The sequence below is a fragment of the Cetorhinus maximus genome, chromosome 19 (assembly GCF_964194155.1).
Source record: "Cetorhinus maximus chromosome 19, sCetMax3.hap1.1, whole genome shotgun sequence".
Lineage (NCBI taxonomy): Eukaryota > Metazoa > Chordata > Chondrichthyes > Lamniformes > Cetorhinidae > Cetorhinus > Cetorhinus maximus.
Window position 1 is genome coordinate 22,327,087 of NC_135897.1, and position 27,257 is coordinate 22,354,343.

The 27,257-nt window shown below is 39.1% G+C and overlaps 1 protein-coding gene across 3 annotated transcripts in view; it reads right to left on the bottom strand.

The window, feature by feature from the left end:
• Positions 1–2,875: 2,875 nt before the first annotated feature.
• fam168b (family with sequence similarity 168 member B) overlaps positions 2,876–27,257 on the bottom strand; it is a 29,437-nt gene continuing 5,055 nt past the window's right edge. The window contains exons 2-7 of one of the 3 annotated variants that reach the window (XM_078563591.1): positions 16,390–16,474; positions 15,612–15,692; positions 12,469–12,611; positions 8,308–8,485; positions 6,140–6,271; positions 2,876–3,339 (exon numbers count right to left, since the gene is read on the bottom strand). In XM_078563591.1, the coding sequence (XP_078419717.1) occupies positions 6,159–6,271; positions 8,308–8,485; positions 12,469–12,611; positions 15,612–15,692; positions 16,390–16,459 (585 nt within the window). In that variant the 5' untranslated portion in view covers positions 16,460–16,474 and the 3' untranslated portion in view covers positions 2,876–3,339; positions 6,140–6,158. Of the gene's footprint in view, positions 3,340–6,135; positions 6,272–8,307; positions 8,486–12,468; positions 12,612–15,611; positions 15,696–16,389; positions 16,475–27,257 lie in introns of all 3 variants that reach the window. The other 2 variants (XM_078563589.1, XM_078563590.1) reach the window with 2 other exon arrangements.

Sequence of the window (27,257 nt, forward strand, 5' to 3'; positions counted from 1 at the left end):
CAGTTACACAGTCCACACTGATGCCAGTATTGAAAATATTTCAGTGTACATCACAGCATAGCAGGCGAGCTGAAGCAGGGAGAAGAATGTAAAAAGATCAAGTTTAAAAAAGGAAATTGAACAAATAGCATTAGTCCAGTGTACAGTGTTGATTATAGGTTACTCGCTTTAGGTTCAATTTTCATTTAATACCAAGCCCTGATTTGCAACTTGTAAATCTTTAAAGGAGCTATCAACAAATACACTTGTTCTTTAAAATTTCTCTCTTATAGTCATGTTTATAACTTGTGTTAAAATTGCAACCTGTGTCTTTTTTGGGAATCTTTTAGAATGTCAATGTAGTCTGTCAAAGTGAATGTTTGAAGATTGAAAATTCATATTACAGTACTCCTAAGCATCTGAAATTTTCCAAGCTCTGTAAATGCCAGGTCAGAAAACAACCCCCTCCAGATGTAACATTGGATAAAATTTTACTTTGAAAATAAGTGAAGAATTCACAACCTAACTCACTTCAAACTGAAGAGGAATCAGAAGATTATGAACACTTTCAATTTTAAAACTCCTTCCTTGTTCATTCTATTTTAATGCAGGGTTTGCAAAAGACATCCTCAGAAGTGCCAGTCGAAGCACACACTGCTGTTCTGAAATGGAACTACTCTATAGGCCTGCAGGACACCACTACGTGAAACCTTTTGCAAAGCTACTACATTGGACACACAAATTGCAATTAGTGCAACCTGATATAAGGAGTTTATGTTCAGTAAACAACCCAATAAATTTCAGACTGCTCCATTTTTTAAAGTTAAATGTCTTGACCATTACTATTCCCATCTGTAATGCTGCTGGCTATCCAAAAATGGGTTAATAATTGGTCGTGGGAGTATTTTAAAATGAAGTTAACATACTTGCTAAATCCATTATAAAAGTTCAATATAGAAAAATGGAATAGGAAATATACGAATTCTAAAAGTTGTGTGCTTGTTCCCCTTGAATATTTCTTTGCTAGCTACTATCAAAAACAATTCTAATTCATTAGACTGACTAATTCCTCTACATTAAGTTAAGCTGTTCAATGGTTTCCACAACTATTTTTCTCAATTTGTGCTAATTCAGATAAAATTTGACAAGAGTCTAGAAAAAAAAGTAACTCGAGAATTTGGACCCTCCTGCATCACGTATGGTGCCAGCAGCAATCCAAAATACTCCTTGTATTATTCATATCACAAACACAGTCAGGAAGACAACTGAATGCTCTCAACTGCACTGCTAGACAATCCTAATCCACAGACACAATCAGATTTCACCACAGATTAGGGGTCGTTTCTGCAATGAACTTTCACGGTAATTGAAGGCTGTGATTATTACCAATCTCTAAACTGGACTAGAACTTGAGATGGGCAGTGCCTTACTCCCTTTTATCAACTTGTTTCCTATTGTTGCAAAAGAATAAGCATCCTATACATTGAAATTTTTGTGCAGTATTTAGGGGCTACGAAACATAAAAGAAAAACTAAAGAGATTCCTAACCAAAATAACCTGGTCATTATAAACAAATACCAGCCAATTTGCCCACTTGACTTTTTCAATCTACATTATTGATTTCTTTTTATAGCAAAGAACTCAAAAAAAATGCAAGTGGAACATGGGATTTTTACATTGGATACCATAACTCAAGCTTCTCAAGTTGTTTTCCCTGCAATTCCTCATCCAATATAGCGAGGTCAGATCTTAGCCAAGCCACCTGGGTAAGGCAATAAGCCCAAATAGGAAAAGCTGAAGGATAAGTCAACCTACACTATTCGCTTGTATCTCCTAACAGCAAGCTCAAGAATGGCATTACCCAGGGCCTGGGAACTAAGAACAGCTATTGCTCAGTAAATTGCATGTAGAGATTGGGGAGAAAGCTCCGAACATATGCTGAATAAAGGGGATCTGCCTTTCCTCCCATTTAAGGAGCAGTCTGTTGCACAATTCAAACATGACTGCTGCAGAAACCAAATCCTTTAAAAATCCAATTAAAATTATGGGATTATGTAATGGACAGATTCCCTAAACCAATATTAAGAAATTTATCTCCTTTGGTTTCATACTACAGTTTGAATATTCAAAAGCATTAGCATAAATGCCTTCAAAAATGTTATTCAACCTTGCTTGACCAATGAAGTCATCCTATGTGACACACAACCTGGAACAAATCAAATGAGACAATGATGAAAATTGTATGTTGACTTTAAAAACAATGTCACCTATATTAAATGTGTCCACTACTGGGCAGCATCCAATCACACATCCAATGCTTAAAAAAAATCTGAGGCCTATTCTGTGAAAAATAGACAAATTTGAAAAAAAATGTTGTATATTTTATTCTACTATCCCAAATGATAATCAGTGATTTGGACTCTACAAAAACCCATGGAAAACTTGAGATATGGAGAAAAATGTATATATAATGGGTTGCCGAACTAAAAGCCTATAAGCCATCAAATGTCATGATTTTAAGTCAGAGGCATTCATAACATGTTACTGCAATATTAAATCAAAGAATATAAAAATACTTCTATTTTCCCCAACAACTACTTGCTGTTCCAAATTCATTTTAAAAAATGCCTGCACATTTCCTCCATTCATCTCACTTTAATCTCTACTGCTGCCTTTTTCTCTATTACACTGAATCTAATGCAGTTTAAAATGAAAAAAGGACTGTCAAGTCAATGCCTGCAGGCTTCATTTCATGCCTACCTGAACACCACCTCCAGGCGCTGTGCTGTAAATGCATCTGCTACCCAAGAATGTAAATGAATAATCTGGCTAAAGAAATTTAACTGTTCCCGTTAAAAAACATCAAGTCAGACAGATCAGCCAGGAGGTTTTTTTTCTGCTGAGTTATAGAAATTCACTTGCACAACTCTTTTTTTAAACATTACATACAATAAGACTCCGTATTATTGAAATTAAGTTGCAAAATATTTTTTGAACCTCAGTTCCTTTGGATTTTGCATATGATGCTTTGCATTAGTCACTGCAGGTAGATTTGAGCAAGCATTTTGTAACATGCATTGAACTAGATATGAATCCAAATATGCTTATACTCCCTTTCGTGTAATCTATAAAATTGCAAGACAGTCCACAAAACAGGTTTTGCCATAAGACTTTGAGTACTGCTGAGTTCCAAGATGCAAGATATGCAGCCATGATAATCTTTCGAGATTTTTTTTTTGGTAGTGTTTGGCAAGTGTTGAGAGCATTGATGTACTGGAAGGAAGGATCCTGGTTGGAGGCATGTGGGAATCAGCACCAAGTGTTAAGACTTGTTTGATTGCATATCTCCCACCTTTCAACCTGTGAAAAGAGAGTTTTAAATACTTAGTTCTTAATTTTCTTCCAGTGTCCAAGTCAAAGTTGATCCACAACCATTGTACATAGGGGCCACCTTTTGAAAAGTATTATGAAGTTACATTACTTGTTATATGTTAAGTACTTATTGAAAAATTTTCAGAGCTTGATTTATTTGAAATACAGTAGTTAATCCCTAGTATGGGTGACTCTCATCTAAATATTCTATGCAACACCATTTGAGAAAACACGAATTTATCTATCCACATTAATCACACACCTGTTGCAATACTAAAAACATCAGGGTACATTAATAAACTGAAATCTGAACTTCTCACTAGAGAGTTTCTCACAAGCCAGCTCACAAGGCCAAACTTTAGGGATTAAATAGTTAACTAAGCCACTCAGTAAACATTACAAATATCTTAAGTATTGAAAATGTCAACCAGTGAAGCTACATTTTAGTCAGAAGGCTGTGTCAGCAAATACAAGGTAGAGTTACCAACAATAGCAAAATATATTTGCTGGATACATAAATCTTTGTCTCTTATTAGCAAATAATTTTTTCTATACCGATTGATCTCTGCCATCCAAAAATAAGGCTCCTAAAATTGGCGTATATTCAAATAGTTTAATTGAACAACAAGCCATATAGATCAGCAAAATTCAGGTTAGATTCCCAGGCTATGCTGAATTGGCTATCACAGTGGGCGCTAAATTAGAATTGCGTAATCTTAGATACACTTGAAGTTTTCCTTTGCATATTTGAAAATATCAAATTGAAGGGCAGTGCTTAAGAAAGGTTCAGAAAGTGCAAGGTAATTACTAATCTCTAACTTTGCTGAACAGGAGAATTGTTCTGAAGCTTGAATTTAACTCAGCTAATGCCTCTAAACAGTGAAGTCCATGTCTTGGGGAGGTGAATATCCTGTGTGTGAACCATATTAAAATTGTACATGTGCCTATTTCCCATCTCACCAACCCTTCCTTTGTGTTGCCACATACTTCCCACACTTTGGTATCAAATTTTTCCAGTAAAATTTCGATGTCCATAATTATAACGATAAGTGCCGATGTAAATTTGTCTTGCTGTTGTTGCACCCTTGCACCAGCAGTAGTGCTGTTTCAGTTTTGTACCTCCCAGGTCTTCAAATTATGCCCTAGAGAAAATCCAATGCTCTAACTGTTGCCAAGAATATCAAAATCCACTGTTTAACTAAAGAATGTAAATTCAAGTATTATAAAAATAGAAACAGAAGCATAGAATTTGCCTGAGTGGTGAATTTAGCCCTGCACGCTGCTGCATTGTTGAGCACCCTGATTCTTTAGCAGCAAATCTGTGGCAGAATTTGCCTCAGAAATCATCAGGATATGCCACAGTGAGGGTGGTGGTGATTTGCAAGTGCCAAATTGAGACTGTTCACCATCATCTACGATTTTGACGATGTGAGCAATAGTGCAGTACTTGCCCAATTTTTATTCTGATTTATAAAAGCATGTGTTTGACTGGCGGGCCCCATCATATGAAGTTGCCACAAAGCTGATAGGTTATTTATGTTGTTTTCTAAAGCTGTGTAAATGCAATTTCTGGGTGTAATATGGGCAGCACATTTAGCTGCAGGTACCCAAGGTAACTTAAGGCTTCTAAACTGTAATCATTTCCAGATGTTGGTGGGTACATTAATTTCAGGGGAAATATATTAAAAACTTAATGCAGCCTCTGAATGCAGCCAATTTCTCAGATATCACTGCCCTTAACTTCAGAGCAGCTTTATATTCTCTGTCATCTTAATTTGAATAGATTAATATTCTAAATTAGTGAAGGATAATGTTAAGGAACTAGAGATCAGTGAATGGACACAAATGTTAGAGCTATTAAAAATTGAATTTCACTTCACTGAACGCATTCAGTCAGCATTTGCAAAAGTCAATTCTTTTCTGCTAGCTAAATAAATCAGCAAAGCTTGATAAAAAGCCAACCATATTCAAGGGAAAGCAATTTTGGAGCAATAAAATACACATCTGCTAGGTGAACAGCAACATTGTGGTTCAATTCAAGTGGCAGCCATGACCAAAAGTGTATTAATCCAGCAAACTGGGCATCACTACTGATTTTATTGGGGGTGGGGCTAAGGAAATTCTACTCACACTTTGACAAGGTTCACACAGGAGGGCCACCCAAGAAATATTGGTGTAGCTGGTACAAGTCACAGCCTGAATCATTTATGCCCCATGTCCTGGAAAATCCACATTATAGTTATGTTGTAAGCCATACATGTACCATTACTATTGCATGAGCCTTCAGCTATTTCCAGTTCTCAGAATGTAGGACTTAAAAATGGAGGACTGAATGTTATCAGTGTGTCCTTTCCACTCACCTGCCCTCTAACCCCATTTTACTTGATGACTATACTTGGTTGAAATTCCTTGTGTGCAATGGCACTGGTAATCAACTAGTGTATACGGAAAACGGAGCCACAGGTGGGAAGTGCTCATTCTCATTTTAATGGAGTGAGCTTAGAGTCTACCAAAAAGAGACAGACCAACGACTGAACTGAATCTCTTGTCAATTCAATGTCCAGACACAACAGTAAAGGCAGAATTGCAAAATTCCAAGAATTATCTATTTTCCAGCACAGCACAAATCTGGCTAAATGAGTTGCCCTTGAAGTTGAATTTCAAATGAACTTTAAGCCCAAATCTGATTTGATATCTAGTATAACCATAAGCATTCGATTTCTTAATCAGCTGTTGTAGCTCAAGTTCTAAGAGATGACTACTTTACAATGAAAGAAGGCAGACTTGCATTTCCAGTGACTGGTTGTTCACCACTGCGAGGGTACATAGTTGTAGGTAGGCGTTCCTGGAGTCCTATAAGCAGGCAAGGAAACGGGATGAGGAGCTACTGGAGTTGGGGAATGAGTCGTCAACAAAGTGCCTGAAAGAAAGTATTTTAAATGAAGTTTAACCTCAATGCCAGATTCAGTTCAAGCACCAAAAGTGCTCAAGCAGTATGTGTTACAAAAAAAATCTTAACCTTCAGAAAACTGACACGATGGATAAATTTAAGGAAATAAATACAACTGTAAGACAAAATGAATACTCATTTCTACACATTTTACCTCCCTCCATAAACAAACTTTTAACATAGGTATCATACTGACATATCCTTGAGTGTGGAAGAGAAATAAGTCTTATATTTAAATCAATCCTACTTTTCAAAGTGATCAAGAACTGAAGCCCAAGCCTTAAGAAAATTAAATGATTTGATGGAAACCAATTGCGTTTATCACTCAAAAATTGCATGGCTAGTTTTTAAAAGTAAGCAATTGTCTTAACTATCTTTGGCCACAATTTTTCATAGAGTCAGGAAATCAGGCTGGTTCAGCTTCCAGAAACAAGCTGGCACATGCAAGCAAAATCTGACATACCAGATTATAAACACTCCTAACAGGAGCCAGAAGCCTAACTCAAGCAGTTCATACATATTCATATGGCGAATTCCAACTACAACAGTGAATCAGCAACTCACATGATATAAAGTGTTTAACATGGTAAAACGTCCCAAGGTGCTTTACAAAAGGGTTACAAATAAAATTCGATACTGAACCACAAAGGGAGATATTTGGACAGATGGTCAAAAGCTTGGTCAAAGATGTAGATTTTAAGGCTCATCTTAAAAGAGGAGCGGGAAAGAGGTTCAGGAGAGAATTCCAAATCTATGGCCAATGCAGTTGAAAGCACAGCAACAATTATTATAACGATGCTAGAATTCAAAATGCCACAGCAGCACAAGGCCTCAGACAATTGCAGGGCTGGAAGAGGTTAGAGAGATGTGGAGGGGAAAAGTCATGGAGGGGTTTGAAAACAAGGATGAGAATTTTAAAATTGAGGTATTGCCAGATGAGGAACCAATGTAGGTCAACAAGCACAGTGGTGAAAAGTGAACAGGATGGGTGAATTAGAATACGAGCAGCAGAGAAATGGATGAGCTCAAGTTTACGTGGAGTGGAAGATGGCTAGGAGAGCATTGGGATAGTCAAGTCTAGATCTGTCAAAAACGTGGAGCAGATGAGGTGAAATTGGTGAAGTAAGGCAAGGCAATGCTACAGAAGTGGAAGTAAGCCATTTTGGTGATGGCACAGATATGTGGTCATATCACAGACAGCGGCGGGGTCAAAAGAGGTGGTAATGAGGTTGAGCTGAGTGCTTCAGTATACATACAGAGATTGAATTTGTGTTTACAAATGATGTGGGCAACATATAGATGAGAAATAGGAAAAGGCCAAGAATAGATTCTTGGGGGACTCCAGTGGCAACAGTGTATGAATGGGAGCAGAAGCCATAGCAGGTGATTCACAGGTTACAACTGGGTAGGTCAGAATTAGGCCAATAGCAGTCCTACCCAGCTGAACAACGAAGGAGCAGCACTGAAGCAAAATGGTATGGTCCCAGCCAGTTCGAGACAGATGCGGCGGAATAGTTTACTGAGATCAGTCACATAGGATGTCATTTGTGATTTTGTCAACAGCAATTTCAGTGCCGTGGCAGGAGCTGAAACATGACTGGAGGGACTTAAACAGAGACTTGTGGGAAAGATGGGCATCGAATTGGGAGTCAACAATACTATAAATTGTAACTGACCTTTATCCAGTTTTAGAAGTTGCAAAACAAGGAAGCTGGCAACATTAATGCACTATTCAGGTAGAAATTCAATCTTCCAGCTAAGAGTTAAACATTCCATGACTGACACCACCAAGCTTTTTTTCAGAAAATGTGCCTTTTGTTGGATACTTGAGATATTTAACATTTTTTATGCCTGGCTCTCTTATCTAACCTTGTAACACATACATTTCCAGGTTGTTCCATCTGTAGCACATTGCACAAAACATACAGTTGACTGCCAAATCCAAAACAGACACCAAGAGAATTCAAAGCCATGGTGTAAACAGTCTGGCTTATGCTGACACGCACCTGCAGACATTGCCATAGTGGTCCCAGCTACCATTCCCATGGCAACACCATTTGCTCTGGGTGATGGAATTGGTTGTGGGTACATGGCAGCAGGCATTCCATTCGGCTGAACAACTGTGGTATGATGAATTACATGAGGCGGTGCTGCATACAGTGGCTGTGTGTAGTAAGTGCCTTGCTGTTGAAGAGGAGAAAAAGTAAACAAATTAGCACGACGGGTGGAATTTATGATACATTAAAAACTTCAAACTGCATCCCAAACTACATAATTCTCTTTCAAATATCTTGCCACAAAAAAACCTGAAATGTTACATTGGAGACAGTGCAACACAAGCATGCGAAGTTTGTAACTACAACCTGTTTCCCAGTCGCATTCTAAACTATGATACTCTAATGCAGCTACTTCAACCAGAAAAAAAGTCTACAGACAGTAAATTCTGTACTCTGGAGCATAGAGGTGCTTTTGAAGGTAGGAATGTTTGTATTAACAGGTGCCTCTAATCTGTAATTAAACTCCTCATACTCTTGCTCTCATTCGATTTGAAAGTTTAAGAAGAATGGATTGGATGAGAAACCCACTTCTGGTCAGCTTCAAAGTCTAGGAAGTACATAACGAATTGTATCTGGATAGTTTTTATTTTGCTTCAATGATGCTGCTGTTGTTTATCCCATTTCTTTGCAAACACTTCATATTTTACAAATTCTGTGGAATGTTTTGAGTTTTAATCTGGAGGTATGCAAACCACACCTTAATATTGGTTCAGTTCCTTTCAGCAACAGGAACGAAATGAGAACAGTCATTTCCTAACATGTTTCATTCTCAAATCAGAATGGTAAATTCAGCAGATGTAATTTAAAATCCTGCTTTATTAATCATAGATTCTAAATTTCACCTGTCATTGTAAAATTGGATTTCAGGATTTAAATGGCTTAATGCTCCTAATGGTTTGAAGATTCAGTATTCTTCTGTGCTTTTCAGATCCAGGCATTAGTACAATCCTCTGGTTCAGGAGGGTAACTGCGTTTGGTTACAGTAAGGTGATTTACTATGAACTATTTAACTTGATTTTCTGTTCACCATACTTTTATGTCCATGAACCGCAGCACGGATTCCTGACCTGGACAGGTGTCATGGACAGAATGTATTTGCTCTCTTATTATTCGTAATCAGTATGTTTTTTATTGAAAGAGGTGTGTCTTTTCTTACTCTTGGAGTGTGTATTCCAATTAAATAATTCAGCAACAAACTTTAGAGTGTTTTAAATAAAAGCTATTTTAATCTCTCAAAGTCACACACTTGGTCTCACGCATGCACACATTCGCACGAAGTTTAGATACAGATAGTGTACTTTTACAGATTACAGCTAATTCAGTCTGATTTACAACTTCTGGTCTCCCACGTGGCAGGTCCACTGTTTCCTGAATGGATTCAATGATTTAAAGGTTGAAGTGAGGGTCTTATAAAGCAATGGGTTCACAGCAGGTCCTAAAGCTTCTTGTAGTCAAATATCTAGGAGGTTGGTTCTCAGGTGAACTTTGAAATTGCAACAAATTAATTTGGCTGCCTAATGACTTGTACTTAGTTTTAGAGTCTGGTTCTCAGACTGGCTGACCACTGATGGTTCTTAAAAGGCAAAGGTGGCACAGACTTTCTCTGCGGCTGTTGTCTTGTTGGGGTTCTTCTGCCATCTGCTCAGTTCTCTTATGGGTTTTGGGATAATTAAGGATTTCAGTCTCAGAAGTCAGTTTCAGCAACATGGTCAACAACCACTGTTCTCCCAGAATGGCTTAAAGCTAAAAGTCCATTGATAGACAATAGGAGTTAGATGGTGGTCTTCCACACTTAACCGATGCATAACTGGTCTCGTCAGCTTTCTTTTTATGAACTACGAACCTGGAGGCAGAGTTAATGGACTCCAAGACTCTGTTTTGCGTAAGATTCAAACAATGGCAGGTTATCCACATAACATATGTCTTGGCATGTCCATTCCAGGGCAAGGCACCCCACTCATGGTTATTCAGCTTGGAACTTTCCAGAAGTTTGATAGTCTGTGTTGAATAAGCAAAGGTCAGCTGACCCATTGGCAGCTATCTTAACAGCTCATCAGTGTCCATTTTAAACAAATGAAAGGCAGTTCCAAAAGGCTTCTTTATGAGCTCGGTCCATGTGTAAAGTTATGAATATGACATGCCCTTACTAGGTTTGACACAGGAGACATATGCCTTGATGGCAGGCCTATGCCTATACCACTGTAGATGTAGCTAATTGTGCAAGCACACCCAGAATATTTTTGCTAACTCTTGTAGTGCCCCACCACTGTTTCACATCAGTGAATTTTAAGAATCAGGGCAGAAACACTGCCAATTTCCAAATACAATGGTTACAGCCAACAATATCAATTATGAACAAAAACAAAAATACCTGGAAAAACTCAGCAGGTCTGACAGCATCTGCAGAGAGGGACATAGTTGACATTTTGAGTCCATATGACCCTTCATCAGAACCAAGACATATAGAAATGAGATTAAATATAAGCTGGTAGAAGGGGGTGGGACAGGAGAGCTCAATAAGGGGCCAGTGATAGGTGGAGGCCAAGAAGAGACCACCAAATATGTCATAGACAAAAGGGCAAAGGGGTGTTGACGGTGGTGATATTATCTAAAGGAAGAGCTAATGGGGACATTAAGGGAAGCAAGCTAGTGGCAGATGGCCCTAGTGCGCGATGGCCCACCCGCACAAGGGCCATCTGTCACTAGCTTGCTTCCCTTAATGTCCCCATTAGCTCTTCCTTTAGATAATATCACCACCGTCAACACCCCTTTGTCCTTTTGTCTATGACATCTTTGGTAGTCTCTTCTTGGCCTCCACCCATCACTGGCCCCCTAACGAGCTCTCCTGTCCCACCCCCTTCTACCAGCTTATATTTCATCTCATTTCTATATGTCTTAGTTCTGATGAAGGGTCATACGGACTCAAAATGTCAACTGTATCCCTCTCTGCAGATGCTGTCAGACCTGTTGAGTTTTTCCAGGTATTTTTGTTTTTGTTCTAGATTTCCAGCATCTGCAGTATTTTGCTAATATCAATTATGATCCTGCACAGCAACTTAAATAAGTTAAGCTGCAGACACTGCATGGTCTTTTTTCCACCCAAGTTAATGCAAAAGAAAAATTCATTAAATGAGTCTTCAACGTCAGTGGATTAAATCTACTCAAGAATTCTGCTAACTCAGTACAACCCAAAATAGATTTGAAGAAATGCCCAAAGGCTTAGCTTAAATCATTTGTTGGAACATATGCTGGCTACTTCTCTATTTAAAAAAACACATTAGGATATTCCTGAATTCCTGATTGCAGAAAATCTCAATAAGTAGGAGATGTACTGGGAATTGAGTCTGAAGCTGCTCACATTTCTACATCCCAGCCATGAACCACAAGGATGATGTCAGGCAGCACACAACCAGCCAACTCTCAGTAAGCTGAATATAGTTATTTACGAATTAAATACATTCCTCATCTTCCAATAGTCAAAGCATGTGGTCCATTCTGGGGTCTACCGTGAAGCATTTTAAAATAAGATACTGGTTAATCAGCTAACTTTGAATAAATGATTGTTTGGTGAGAACTCAAGACCTCGTGTGTAATACAATAACACCATTACAGGCGACCATTTTATCAGTCTTTAGTAATATACCTGCCTGGAGAACAATGATTTATTCCCTCAGACCTTAACAATACAAAGTAGGACAGATTTGAGAGATGAATATTTAAGAAGCATCTCATGAAAACTTGGATAATGTGTTGGAACTGAATTTACAAATTAAATGTTCAGGATTTCTGCAACATTTCTAAATTGCATAAACCCAAGGGGCCAAAAAAAAATGCTTAGCTGGAAATCTATACAGTTGAAAACAAAATTATATTTTTAAGCCTGTATGCAGATTTCAAAATTAAAGACAAATCAAGAATATTTGCATTATAGCAACAGATGACCAGCCTGCACAAACCAATTTGTATTTTGAGAGTGTCACAGCAAAATAATTGGTCCATTCTTTAACAGAGATCTTAATTATGTTTTATTGAATGGCAAAGCCCAAGTAGTTGATTTTGAATGGCATGTCATTTCTAATAGATTTGTTAAGCAAATGGCTTACTCCTGACCTGTGCATAAGGGTTCTGCTGTGGATAGGCACTTCGAACCGGGTATACAGCTGTCTGGTATGGGTTGGGAGAGGAGGAGTAAGGTGGCACCGCTCCACTGGTTGGAGAACATGAGACTTTATAAGGTGTGCCTGGTGTATAACCTGAAATAAAACAATCCAGTAAGGTTAGAACAATTATCTGCCAGGGGCTCACAAGTAACTCTAAGAAGCAAAGCTTGTGGTGGAGATAAAAACATTAAACATTTACAGCACAGAATGCCTCCATTTGATTCATTGTGTCTGTGCCAGTTAATTAATGACTATCAGGCCTAATCCCTTTCCAGCCCCTGGTCCATAGCCCTGTAGGTTACAGCAATTAATGTGCATATCTACATTTTTTTTTTAGCTACAATGAGGGTCTCTGGTTCTACTTCCCATTCAGGCAGTGTTCCAGACCCCCACCACCTCTGAAAAAAAATTATCAATTCCCCTCTAATCATTCTTCCAATTACTTTAAATTTATGCCCCCTAGTTATCGACCTCTCCTCTAAGGGAAATAGGTCCTTCCTATTCACACTAGGCCCACCTAATTTTGCATAACTCAACTAAATCTCCCCTCAGCTGCCTTTGTTCCAAAGAAAACAACCCCAGCTTACCCAATCTTACAGCTAAAACTCCCTATGGCTGGCAACATCCTCATAAATCTGCTCTGTACCCTCTCCAGTGCAATCACATCCTTTCTACAATGCCAAGACCAGAATGGTAAGCAGTACTCTCGTTGTGGCCTAGCGTTTTATATAGTTCTAGCATAACCAACCTGCTCTAATATTCTATGCCTCAGCCAACAAAGGCAAGTGTGCCTTTGAACCACCTTGTCTATTTGTCTTGCTACCTTCAGCAATCTGTGGACAGGCGCTCACTCCAAGGTCCCTCTGTTACTCTACACTTCTCAGTAGCCTATTTATTGTGTTTGTTTGTCCTTCCCAAATGCTTTAATTTGCAATTCTCCAGAATAAATTCCATTTGCCACTTTTCTGTCAACCTGACCCATCCATGGATATCTTCCCACAGTCTACAACTTTTTTCCTCACTATCAACCACATACCAATTTTCATATCCTCTGAAAACTTCTTAATCATGCTGCCTACATTTAAGTCTAAAACATTGATATAAATCACAAAAGGCAAGGGACCCAGTACTGATCCCTGCAGAACCTTACAAGTAGCAGCCTTCTAGTCACAAAGGCACCCAACCATAACCCATTGCTCCCTCTAACTGAGCCAACTTTGGATCCAATTTGTCCAGGGATCGCTGAGGGACCTGGGACTGGGTAGAAATCCTTGCTAAAATCTAGGCATCCATACATTAAACACAATACTCTCACCAACCTTTCTTGGTGCCTCAAAAAATTCAATCAAGTTAGGAAAACACGACCTTCCCTTGACAAATCCACGACTGTCTTTGACTAATTCTTGTCTTTCTAAATGATGATTTATGGTGTTACTCAGAAATTTTTTCCAAGAATTTGCCCACCACCAAAGCTAGGCTGACTGACTGACCTGATCCATCCCTTCCTCTCTTTTTCAAACAGTGGCACAAGGTTAACAGTCCTCCAGCATCAGGCATGTAGCCTGAGAGGATTGGAAAATGATGCTCAGAGGCGCTACCATTTCCTCTCTTGCTTCTCTTAGAAGTTTGGGATACAATTCAGCCAGGCCAGTGATATACCCACTTCCAAAGGTGAACACCTTAATATTTCTTTTCTCACTATGTTAATTTCATTCGATATTTCACACTCAACCACAATGCCTGCATCATTCCCTCTTTTGTAAAGACATGAAGATATGACAGCGATTCTCCAATTTCCCCCCTTCCAAAGCAAATAACATACTGCTTTAGATCATAAGTCTGCAAACTATTATGCGGCCACATGTAGTTGCCTTGTACACAAACAAGTTGGCAACTCTCATTTCAGCTATCCAAATGAACATTGGGATGAAGAAACACCTAATATCTCTAACAAATCTTACATTTTAACTTCCTAAAACCACAGGTGTTTTACCCTCAACACTTATTTCAATATCTCCCTGATCTCAAGTATCTGTATTCCCTAATTCTTGTTTACTGCTCAGCATCTCCATACCCAGTATATATACCAATTTAAGAGGGTTAAACAAATCCAAATTATTGGAATTATAGAAATGTTCAGCTTGGAAATTCAGAACACATACCCATTCACAAAACTGTTTGTTTCTCCTTTCGGAGTACACAGCTCTAATGTATGTGGGGTTCATATAAACTTCACCAAGGGGTACTGTAGGTTAGTCCTTTCAATAGCAGAACCAACAATTGAATTAGGGTGAAAGTCCTTTAACTGCTGCAAATTTCTTCAGCAAGCAGACTGGGAGTGCTCTCAACCCAGTTTCTACTCAGCAATGGTTGCAGTTACCCAATGATCCAAGGAGTCACAAGGATGTAAGAAATGAAAAACTCTGAAGTGTGTTCATGTGGTTCATTGGTTGCTCTCTGGTCTGAGTCAGTAGGTTGTGGGTTCAAACCCCAACTTCAGAACATAATCAAGACTTAAATTACAGCAAAGTCGGAAGGAAGCGGCACATCTATTTGAAGAGGAGCAGGGAGTTCTTCCAGTGCTCTTGCTAACATTATTGGCCCAACCATAACTGTCAAAAATAAAATTTACTGGCCATTATCACATATTACTGCTATTTGTGGGTTGTGACTATAAAAAATGGCTGCTGCTTTTGCCCAGAGCTGCTAGTGCACTTCACCGTAATTCTTGTTTTGGAATGTTTTGGATGAAAGCCTTTAATTTCACTCATGAGGTAGAGGCCTCCTACATTTGGGGCTAAGCTACATGTCAAAGCAGAACAAACTGAGCTGACATTCCTCAATTAAATTGGTACATAAATTCACAAACAATGCAGCCTTTAATGATTTGGAGACATGTGACCATTTATTCATTGCTTTTAACCTTTAAAGATTGAATCTACATATTCACAGAATGCTTCAAATTACTCAGCTCCAGTCTGTACTAAGAAATAGTTATCTGTTTTGTAAGTCAGTTAATGCTGCAATGTTATACAGGTATTTTTGCTGCGCGTGACCACTTATGCATAATGTAATCATTAACAAGTGTGTTACCTGTCTGGAAGGCTGGGTTCGTACCAGCATACATAGTAGGAGAAAAGGCAGGAGCAGCTGCCGCGTATCCCACTGGAAAACCTGCTTTGTTTAAAAAGAGATCAAATTTGAAATTAGCCAAAAGAATCAGACTGATTATCAAAGAGGCAATAGCTATGCGTACGCACAAGCTCATTACACAGAAACTGATTTCCCACAGACCCAAAATTTAAATACTGTTCAATATAAAACTAGACTATGCCACTTACTATATTCGAATAATTTCAGAATGACTGTCGACTGACAGGAGGAACAATGATTTAAAAATGAATATCAGTTCCCCTTTGTAAACATTTCAATGATCGTCACCTAACATCCTTGTTTTCAAGCACATTTCCTCCAACTCCAAGTGCTGATGACAGGGTGGACTAGAATGAGGTGAGGTTGGAGGAAATAGCTGAAGTTGACAGTGTCAAGGTCACTTGAATATGAGCCATGAACATGACTATGGAAAGATTAAAGTCACAGCGATGAAACTTCACTCTGTAATAGCCTGTTTCAAATCCAGCCCCAGAAACAACAGTAACAACAGTACATTGTCCAGTCTTTCAACAGGGCACATGAATGTGGTGTTCCTGCAGTCAGGCTGCTTAATTGGTCCAATGTATTTCCTAAAATAAAGTCATGGGCACTCAATACTTCATCTAATCTTTTCCATTAGTCGCCTTCACTCCCCAACAATAATTAGCTATATTTCTTCTTAACCAGTCATATTTGAAACATTAATTCATCAACTTACCTGGGTATCCAATTCCTTTTGGATTTGCATATGGTACCCCCGAGGCAGCTGAACTGTATACTGGGTTCATGGTGTTTCTCAGGAGCTGTGCAACAAAAAAATACATATTCAGCACCTTTCTGTTCCTATTGTAAAAATGCAAACAATGGAGCATCCATTTTTTCAAACAACAAAACTTCTGGTCAAAACTAAACCAAAGTAGAAAAAAAATTATTTCTTGTTCCTGTGATACTGTTTCCTCTAAGTTGTTCCTCTATGTGCAAAGCACAAGGCAAACTGAAACAATGTCAGATGAGCAAGTGGCAAAACAAAATGGTTTGTCCTTTAAAAATATAAGTTTTAGAATAAGTAAATCTCACTATTAGTAGGAGCTGGCATAATGATGGGGCTATAGCTAACCCATTTCTCACCATCTATAGCAAACAATGACTGGCTCATTCAAACACAAAAATAACTTTTTTTTAAAAAAGGCACAAAATAACTTTCAAGTAACAAAAAAAGATGATGGAGGGTTACTTTTAATTTAATCATAAAGCCTGACTTACAAACCAGTTTCAAATTATGTTGCGAAACTAGGGGTCCTCAAACCCGATGGGATATATGAGATGCTCACATATCTTTATTGCTTGACCAGGACGTTACTTTAGTTGCTGTATGCCAAGATGTTACTTTCTGCAATGTATTCCTTTGGGTACCTAACAATTTTCAAAGATTGGGACACATAGCTTTTGTGCCTCTGAGTCTGAAAGCCCACTCCAGGGCTTCAATTTAAGGGGAGGTGGTGGCATAGTGGTATTGTCACTGAATTGGTAATCCAGAGACCAGGGTAATGCTCTGGGAACTTGGGTTCGAATACCACCCAGCAGATGGTGGAATTTGAATTCAATAAAAATCTGGAATTAAAAGTCTGATGATGATCAATTGTCGTAAAAACCCATCTGGTTCACTAATGTCCTTTAGGGGAGGAAATCTGCTGGCCTACATGTGACTCCAGACACAAAGCAATGTGGTTGACTCTCAAATGCCCTCTGAACAAGGGCAATTAGGGATGGGCAATAAATGCTGGCCCAGCCAGACACCCACATCCAATGAATAATAATAAAAACCCAGCCACTGGTGCAGGCAAGCCAGCATATATCAATGTTGGCTGGATAAATGGGGAGGGTCAGCGGCAGGAAGGACAGAGGACACCCATTAAATCCGAAAATGATGATTGATATGAAGGTGATAACCAGCATTGTGGCAACCCTACGTAACATGGGAAAAGTTGAAAGAGAAAGGAACCCAGGAGAACACTAACATTACCAGTGGACCCCTTACACAGTAAGGTTTGAAAATCCATATGATGCTGCATTATAAAGAACCAGCGAGTGACAACAGACAAGTCAGCAACTTCACCATATTTTGGTTCAGATAACTGAGAGGGTTAAACTTCTATACAAAAATTGTGTTGACAAAAGACTAATTTCTTAAAGCATGTGTCTACACACACGTGTATAAATGTGTGTGTATATATGTGTTTATATATGCATATGTACATAATGTGTGAATATATATATGATAAAACAAACTCTGCCAATTGTTAAAATAGCTACCACATACAATCAGACTCAGGTTTTTGCCATGTCAAGTTCAAGTAAAATTGAAGTAGAATTTCAGTGTTGTGAGCAATTATAGATTTAGGGTCAACTCTGCATCTAAATTTCCAAATCCTTGTGAATTACTGCATGGACCAGTAAATTTAAAAATCTAAAAGTGCGTTTAAGTGCGCTATTCTCAAGGCAGGCAGAGTGTTCAGCTATGTATTATAGAGAAAGCCCAACTCCAGATTTAATGAACCAGGATTTGCTGTGTTGAGGATGCACTAAAAATGCCACTTCTTTCTTTTACACAGGTGGATAATGGCAACAGGACTGTAATAGCACTTGGCAAAAACATGTTTTTGACATTTTTGTTAAGTCTGGACTGAGTGCATCAAATCAAAAACTACAGTACCAGCAACAGACTTGGAGGAAGAGGAGGCATTAAAAATGAAGCACACTGCTTGCCAAATTTTCTTGAGATAACCTTGACCAGCAATGAAATTATTTTCCCATTATAAACAACTAAATTTTATGACACTTTCTTCCCCAAGATAGCAAAATTCTGCTGCAGTACAACTTGAAATCTTTATTCTGTGTAGCTCCCTGTTAATTTTAAAATTAAAACTACAAATTAATACCAGCTAATCACATGCAGTTTGGAGCAAATATGATTTAACTATTCATTTTCTCTCATTTTTTTTAAAAAAGGGAGTGGTTGGGGAGGGGTGTCAAGGAATTAGGGTAGAATAGTCACTGGATGCAAACTTCACACTGAGGGACATCAGCTTACCTGTGCACACTCCTCCTGGAATTGTGAGATCTCCAGCTGCCTTCTAACATTTGCCTCAGGAACCATTTTTCAAGTTAGTACACCTTTAGCAGAACCTGATCTGATTGTCATTTGACAAATGCATTCCTCCCAGCATTACTGGATTATCTGGAACACCGACCCTGACTGAGTCTTCCCTTGCTAGCCCAGAGTTAGGGATCACTTAAAGTCCTTGCACTATTGTGACCAAGATCAAATGTTCTGCAAAAAAAATGGATAGCAGCTAAGTCCTTCCTGGTCTATATGTTTTTGTATTGCACCACACAATAATGCACTTACATAGTAACCCATTGAAAATGCATCACCATCTGTGAACAGGATTGCCAGAGCAAATCCCAAACAGCCATCATATAGCTGTTTTGGTCAAAACAAGGATAAAGGGTTTGAATTCCAAAAGTGGAGAGACTGTCCTTGACATCAAGGCAGCATTTGACAGAGTGGGATATCAAGGAGCCTTAGTAAAACTGAAATCAATGGAATTGGGGCAAAACTCTCCACTCGTCATGCCTAGTGCAAAGAAAAGTAGTTGTGGTTGTTGGAAGACAGTCATCTGAGACCCAAGACATCACAGGAATTATTCAAGGTAAGGTCCTAGGTCCAATCACCTTTAGCTGCTTCATCAATGACGTTCTTTCTATCATAAGGCTAGAAGTGGGAATTGCAAAGTGTTGAGTTCCACTGGTAATTCCACAGATGCTGCAGTGGAACATGCCTGCATGCAGCCTGGCCTGGACATCCAAGCTTGGGCCACTAAGTGGCAAGTAACGCTTGCATGACGCAAGTGTCAACCAATGACCATTTCCAAAAGAGAGTCTAATCACCTCTCCTTGACATTCAACCATCCCTGAATCCCCCACTATCACTATCCTGGGACTTAGCACTGAACAAAAACTTAACTGAACCAGCCCTATAAGTTATGTGGCTAAAGGAGCAGGTCAGAGGCTGGGAATTCTGTGGTGAGTAACTCACCTCTCGACTCCCCAAAGCCTGTCCACCATCTTCAAGGAACAAGTCAGGAGTGTGATGGAATACTCCCCACTTGCCAGGATGAGCACAGTTCCAACAACATTCAAGAAGCACAACAGCATCTAGGACAAAGCAGCGTGCTTCAGCAGCACCCCATTCACCACTTTAAGCATTCATTCCCATGATTGGGCACAGTGCAGCAGTATCATCTACAAGATACACTTGCAACAATTCGCCAAGCTTTCTTTGAAATCACCCTCCAAACCCATGATCTCTGCCACCTAGAAGTGCCTGCGGTCCACCACGCTCTTGTGCATTGATGTACATGAACAGTAATCCTAGTTTAGAAGTTATTGCACTCGCGCTTACTCTGACCCCACTTAACGCCTTACTATTTCTTTAATGCTATCTGTCTCTCCCAATTCTCTGTGCATCTTGTTTGCCCTCCAGGATCTAAACCTGCACATGAAATTCCATGGAAAGCCTCATGAATTATGATTTGTGTCAATATTCACCAAAAGTTAAAATCTAATCCATGATATACATTACAATGATTTGTTTTATAAGTGACATTTATTCCCATTGCTGTACAGTGCGTCACTGAATCATAACTCAAAACTTCGCTCTTGGGCAATCAACTGTCTGATCAGAATGACTGGTTGGGAGAGATTTACAAGCGCCATTTCCAATCATTTTGGAGAAATAAGTCAGGAGCAATCTTGGAGCAATTATTGCAGCACATGATCAAAGAACACTTCATTGACTTAACTGAGTTTACAAGCAGGTCCAAGGTTAATTGCAATTGAATATAGAAATTTCATGTAAGCTAGTGTACTTGGCAATTTTGGGTGCATTTTAAAAATTAATACGTGTTTTTTATACAGCAGTGAAAGGAATACCAAATTCTAAGTTTATCTACCAGTTTATCTAAATAAGTGCATTTTTAATGCACTCGCAATATATTTTTCTACATCGATAATTCTCCCCTCAAAGGGGAAAAAAGCCATGAGTGCTATATTTAATAGCTTCTAGGTCTCTACCAAAATCCCTTTACCCATTGCCATGGGTTGTCTACGACTGGTTTGATGCCTCAATTCTCGGCCTCCGCCCCCTCATCGTTTTGCTCCCTGGGAACCCAACTTGCTTTTGACTGCAACTTCCAATGAATACCTATTAAAACAATCCACAATGCACTAGAAGGACAAGGGCAGCAGATGCATGGGAACACCTGCACCTTCAAGTTCCCCTCCGAGCCACTCACCATCCTGACTTGGAAATATATTGCCGGGCCTTCATTGTAGCTGGGTCAAAATCCTGAAACACCCTCCCTGTGGGTGTGGGTGTACCTATACCACATGGACTGCAGGGGTTCAAGAAGACAGCTCACTACCATCTTCTCAAGGGCAATTAGGGATGGGCAATAAATGCTGGCCTAGCCAGTGAAGCCCACATCCCATGAATTAATAAAAATATACTTTGAAGTGCATTTTCAGCAATTTACAATTTGATTTCCATATTAATTAAAAAACTTCAATTCATAAATAGAAACAAAGGTAAAACCACTTTTATCATCTATTTAAAAATATGACCTCGGAGGATAGTGGGATTGGTTTTCAATTGTTCTGCACCTGCTCTACCAGAGCAATTCAACTGATAACTGTCTCTAATGCTATAAACTCCAAATATTCCAACTAGGTCTAAATTTGTCTGACACAGTTAAGTCTAATCTCAGGAGCTCTGCATTTCAATTGTAAGCCAGAAATTCAATAAACTGAAATTCTCCAAAATATTAACCTAACAGTATCTGTGAATGAAATTGGGCTTAAAAGTTCTGTGCAACAGGTTACATTATTTTACTCCTTCATGGGATGTAGGCATTGTTAGCATTTACTGCCCATCCCTAATTGCCCTTAGGAAAGTGGTGAGTTGCCTTCTTGAACCTCTACAATCATGAGGTGTGGGTACACCCGCAGTGCTGTTAGTTAAGGAGTTTCAGGTATTTAACCAAGTGAAATGAAGGAACAGTGATATATTTCCAAGTCAGGATGGTGTGGAACTTTGAGGGGAGCTTGCAAATAGTAATGCTTCCACGAACCTGCTGCCCTTATTGTTCTAGATTGTAGGCTGCAGGTTTGAAAGATGCTGTTGAAGACGACTTGGTAAGTTGCTACAGATGCTACAGCAGCGTTGCACCAGCAACGGATTGAGTCAATATTTAAGGTGGATGGATGGGATGCTAATCAAGCACACTGCTTTGTCCAGGATGGTGTTGAGTTTTTGAGTGTTACTGGAGCTGCAATCGTTCAGGCAAGTGAAGAGTATTCCACCCTATCACAGACCTTTCCCTTGGTTCTTTCCCTCCTTTCCCTGCCTCTGCCCTTACATCAATCCTGTTACATCTCTGATTCTTTTCCTGCTCTGTTGAAAGGTCATTGATCTGAAATGTTAACATTGTTTGTCTCTTCACAGACGTTGGCAGTTGTGGACATTTCTAGCATTTTTTATTTTAATTTTTCATTGTTGGGTAGATGTCCATATTGTAGCTGTATCGGAACAGATTTGTTCGAGGTGAGACTATGCCTGGAGCACAGTGTCTGCAGGCCCAGTCTGGCAGCTACATCCTTCAGGACTCTGCCAGCTCAGTCAGTAATGATGCTGCCAAGCAACTCCAGGTAATGGATATTGTAGCCTGTCCACCCAGAACATATTCTGCATGTTTCCTAATTCACCAGCTCAGGGAGGGCAGTAGGTGGCAATCAGCAGATGGTTTCCTTGACCATTTTTGAACTGTTGCAGTGAGAATTCTTTGGATCTGGAATCAATGTTGAGGACTGCCAGGATCACTCCCTCCTGACTGTTTACCACTGTGTTGCCACCTCTGGCAAGTCTGTCCTGCTATAATAAAAACAAAAAATGCTGCAAAAACTTAGCAGATCTGGCAGCATTTGTCGAGAGAGAAACAGAGTTAAAGTTGAGTCCATATAACTTCTTCAGAGCTAAAGAGAAGTAGAAATGTAGTTTATACTATTTAAGAGGGGGTGGAGCAGGTGGAACAAGTTCGAAGGTCAGGGATAGCTGAGCTAAGGAGAGATTGACAAAGATGTCTTGGGCACAGGGCAAAGGGAGTTATAACGGTAGTGGTAAAGACTAAAGAAGGTGCTGACAGTGGCATAAAGGTAAGATAGCAGAATGTGTTAAGAGCAGAACAAGGGTCAGTGCTCTGTCAAAGCATAACATAGAAACCAGCGACAGATGGCCCTGTTGGGGGGGAAGTGTTGTGGAAAAAGGGTTAAAAAAATTAATAAATACATGAAAATAAATAAAAAATAAAAAATAAACAAAAATTATTTTTTTTAAAAAATTGGATTAAAGGGGTAAAGATGGAGGAGAGAGTTCATGGTCTTAAGTTGAAGTCTGTCCTGCTGATGGAATAGAACAAACCCAGGGATATTGATGGGTGTCTGGAACATTGATCTTATGGTAAGATTCGGCGAGTATGGCTATGTCAGGTTGTTGCTTGACTAGTCTGTAGGTGCACTCTCCCACCTTCGGTACAAGCCCCCACATGTTGGTGAGGAGGATTTTGCAGGGTTGGTGAGATTGTGCGCACCTAGGCCTAAGCCAGGTGGTCAATCTGGTTCCAGTCTTCGACCTTCTCGTAGCGTTTGATTAAAATGAATGCCTTGCTAGGCCATTTCAGAGTGCAATTAAGAGTCAACCACATTACTGTGAATCTGGAGTCACATATAAGCCATGCGGGGTAGGAACAGCAGAGTAAATCATAATATGATCAATTCAACTTAGTGTTTGAAAGGAAGAAGCACAAAACAACTACTAACATTCTAGATTTACACAAGGCTGATTTCAATGAGCCGGGCCAGAGACTGTCCACATTAAGCTAGACAAAGCTATTAATAGGTAAAGTAACAGAAGGTCAGTGGGAGGTGCTAAAAAATAATTTAGTGTTTAACCAGGCTAAGGGGCAAGAGTTCTACTTGCTATTAAAAAGCCATAAACAACTCAAGGGGCAGGAGACAACACAGTACTAATAGGAAAAGTCTGCAAAAATGCAAAAAGTAGTGCAGATACTGGCTAATGGGAAAGACACAAAGAACAGAAAAGGGTGACAAAACAGATCGTTAGACCTACAAAAAGGGAGTATAAAAAGAAATTTGCAAGGGATATCTAAAACAACAATTTTTATTCAGCAGAGGATGATCAGGAGCAATGTGGGGGCCCCTTTGAAAACTGACAACAGTGATTATCAATAAAAATAAGGAATGGCAGACATGCTGAATTATTACATTGCATCAATATTTACAGTAGAGATGGTCAGCAGTCCAAAAAAGCCAAAGAAACTATTATTGAATCAAGTACAGGGGCTCATCAAAATCAACATAAACAAAATAACAATCACAAAAAAAATGGCACTGAAGAGTGCTAAATCCCCAGGTCCAGATAGTTTCCATCTCAGGGCTTTAAAGGAACAGTGAGAACATTGCAGATACTCCATCTATAATCTTCCAAAGTTATCTTGACTCAGGAAATGTTCCCTTAAGATTGGAAAACTGCACACAGAACTACACTATTTAAGACAGGTGACAAAGCAAAACCAAGGGAATTATGGACCAGTTATCTTGACACTGTCCTTGGGAAGCTATTGGTCTACAATTAAGATGATGGTGAATGATCACAGTGAAAAATGTCAGGAATGATCACAGTGAAAAATGTCAGCTGGTCAGAGAGAACTAACATAGGTCATGCCTGACATACCAAATTACATTTTTTGAAGGGGTGACTTATGTAGTGAACAGGGGAATGTCTATTGATGCTATTTGCATGGACTTCCAGAAGACATTTGATAAAGTTCCTCACAAGAGACTGTTAGATAAAGTTGAAGTCCATGGAATTGAATGCAAATTACTGACTTGGTAGGAAGAACTCAGCGAGTACACATAATTGGCAGGTACTTTAAGTGGCAGGATGTGACTAGTGGTGTGACACAAGGATGTGGTGGGGCCTCAACTATTCATCATATTTATTAATGACAATGTGATGGAATTGAAAGCCACATATCAGAATTTGCCAATGACACAAAGATAGGCAGCAGTTTAAGTAGTGCAGGTGGAAGCAAAACATTACAAGGAGATATCGATAAGTTAAGTGAATGGGCAAAACTGTGGCAAATGGATTTCAATGTAGGCAAATGAGAGTTTATCCTTTTCGGGTCCAAAATGGATGAAGAGCACTTTCTAAATGGTGAAAAAGTAGAAACAGTAAAGGTCCAGAGTGACTTAGGGGCTCAGCTATATAGATCATTAAAATGCCATGAACAAGTACAGAAAATAACCAAAAAAATTAATGGAATGTTGGCTTTTATATCCAGAGGACTAGAATACAAAGCTGAAGTCATGCTTCAGCTATGCAAAGCCCTGGCTAGACCACACCTGCAGTACTGTGACTGGTTCTGGGCACCACACCTTAGGAAAGTTATATTGGCCTTGGAGGGAGTGCAGCATACATTCACCAGAATGATACCTGGACTCCAAGAGTCAAATTACAAGGAGAGATTAGACAAATTAGGAGTATATTTCCTCGAATTTAAAAGATTAAGGGTGATTTGATTGAAGTTTTCAGGGTATTAAGTGGGGCACAGAGAGAAACTGTTTTCACTGGTTGGGGAGCCTAAGACCATGAGGCATAGTTTAAAAAAGAGAGCCAGGACATTTAGCAGTGAAATTCAGAAACATTTTTACATATCATTGGTGGCAGAAGTTTGGAACTCTCGCAAACTACAACTGATACTAGATCAATTGCAAATTTTAAATCTGAGATTGACACATTTACGTTAATCAAAGGTAGGAGGAATATGGGCAACGGTGGGTACATGGAGTTTGGTCATAGATCAGCCATGATCTCCAAATGGTGAAACAGGCTTGAAGAGCTTAAATGGCCTATTCCTGTTCCTTCCCTAAAGAACATTAAGTGAACCAGATGGGTTTTTAGCTACAATTCAGCAGTTACATGGTCACGATTACTGATACAAGTTTTTCTCAAAGAAAAATTCATTAAATAAATCTGGAATTAAGTTCCCCAGCTGCCACATACAATTTGAATTCACATCTCTGGATTTAGTCCAATTTCCTGGATTACTAGTCGAGTAACATAACACTAAATCAGTATGGTAGCATAGTAGTTAGGTCAAAGAGTATGACACTTAAAAAGTGTACCAGATTTGGACATTTACCAGCCCTATAAAGATCAAATTCTGCATGACAGCTTATGAATATTGTAAATTAATGGCACTGATTAGAATACATTCATCTATTCTTTTGCGTTTTCTAAAGATTTAAGGGGCATGTAGTAAGATTTAGCAAGAATTCAGCAGTAGTCATTGTCACTTTGTTGTTAGTCCATTGACTGAACTCAATTTCACAAGTTTGCCAGGGTGGGATTTGAACTCTCAGTCTCTGGGTTGCTACTCCAGTATTACAATTGTAAGCTATCACAGCCATTTGAACTATCTTATTTTCAAATTTCAAGATACACAAGAAGTTGGTAGATAACATTCTGTGGAGAGACAGTTGGAGTTTTGGAGTAACAGATACAGGATTGTGGGGCTTTGAAGCAGAGTTGGGCTTCAACAACATTGGTGGCTGGTTCTGGATTCAGCAACCCAAGGTGGACTTGTTCCATAATAAATGACAGGATGACAGGAATAACTAAATTTAAAACCTTAATTAGTGACTCACCCTTAACTCTAATATCAAATTCAATCATGTTACGGTTACTGTGATTTATGGAGTCCCTTTTCCATTAGATTGTTGACTAATTCAGACTCAGTGTCTCTAATACGATCCAATCTCTTGTTGACTCATGAACATACCATTCGAGAAAACTATCTCAAAGATGTTTAAGGAATTTGCTGCCTTTGGGACTCGAGCTGTTTTTCTTCTAGACTGTGAAAATTCAAGTCTGCCTTTGTAACCACTGGTTTTGCAACAAGCTCCTCTGATCTCCACAAATATACATCTTGTTTCATCACTACTAGCAGGTCTGGCCCAGCAAACTCAAATATTTTTCTACCAATCAGTTCAACCTAGAGAAAGTCTATGGCTGCCTTTGATATCTTCACTTCCTAATGCTATAATAATGTCCTTTATCAAAATTGTTACTCTGCCTAATGGTCTTTACCATTCCAATTTCCTCATACTATCTAAATACGTATAAACTGATTTATTTAGTACAAGTCAGGCCCAGCTTGTGCCCAAGTCTCAGTGGCGCTAGTACACCATATCCTTTGAACTGAATCTGTGCTTTTAATTTGCTTGTTTCATTCCTTACGCTAAGTGCATTACAGTACAGAGCAATGTAAAGGTTAGCAACCTCAGTTTTAAATGCTGAGAGAGGGAGTTGGTGCCTCTTGGGTTAATGCTATTGGAGAAAAGGTTTTTTGATGTGGCAGGGTTTCAAGAAAGGTTCTTGGTTTT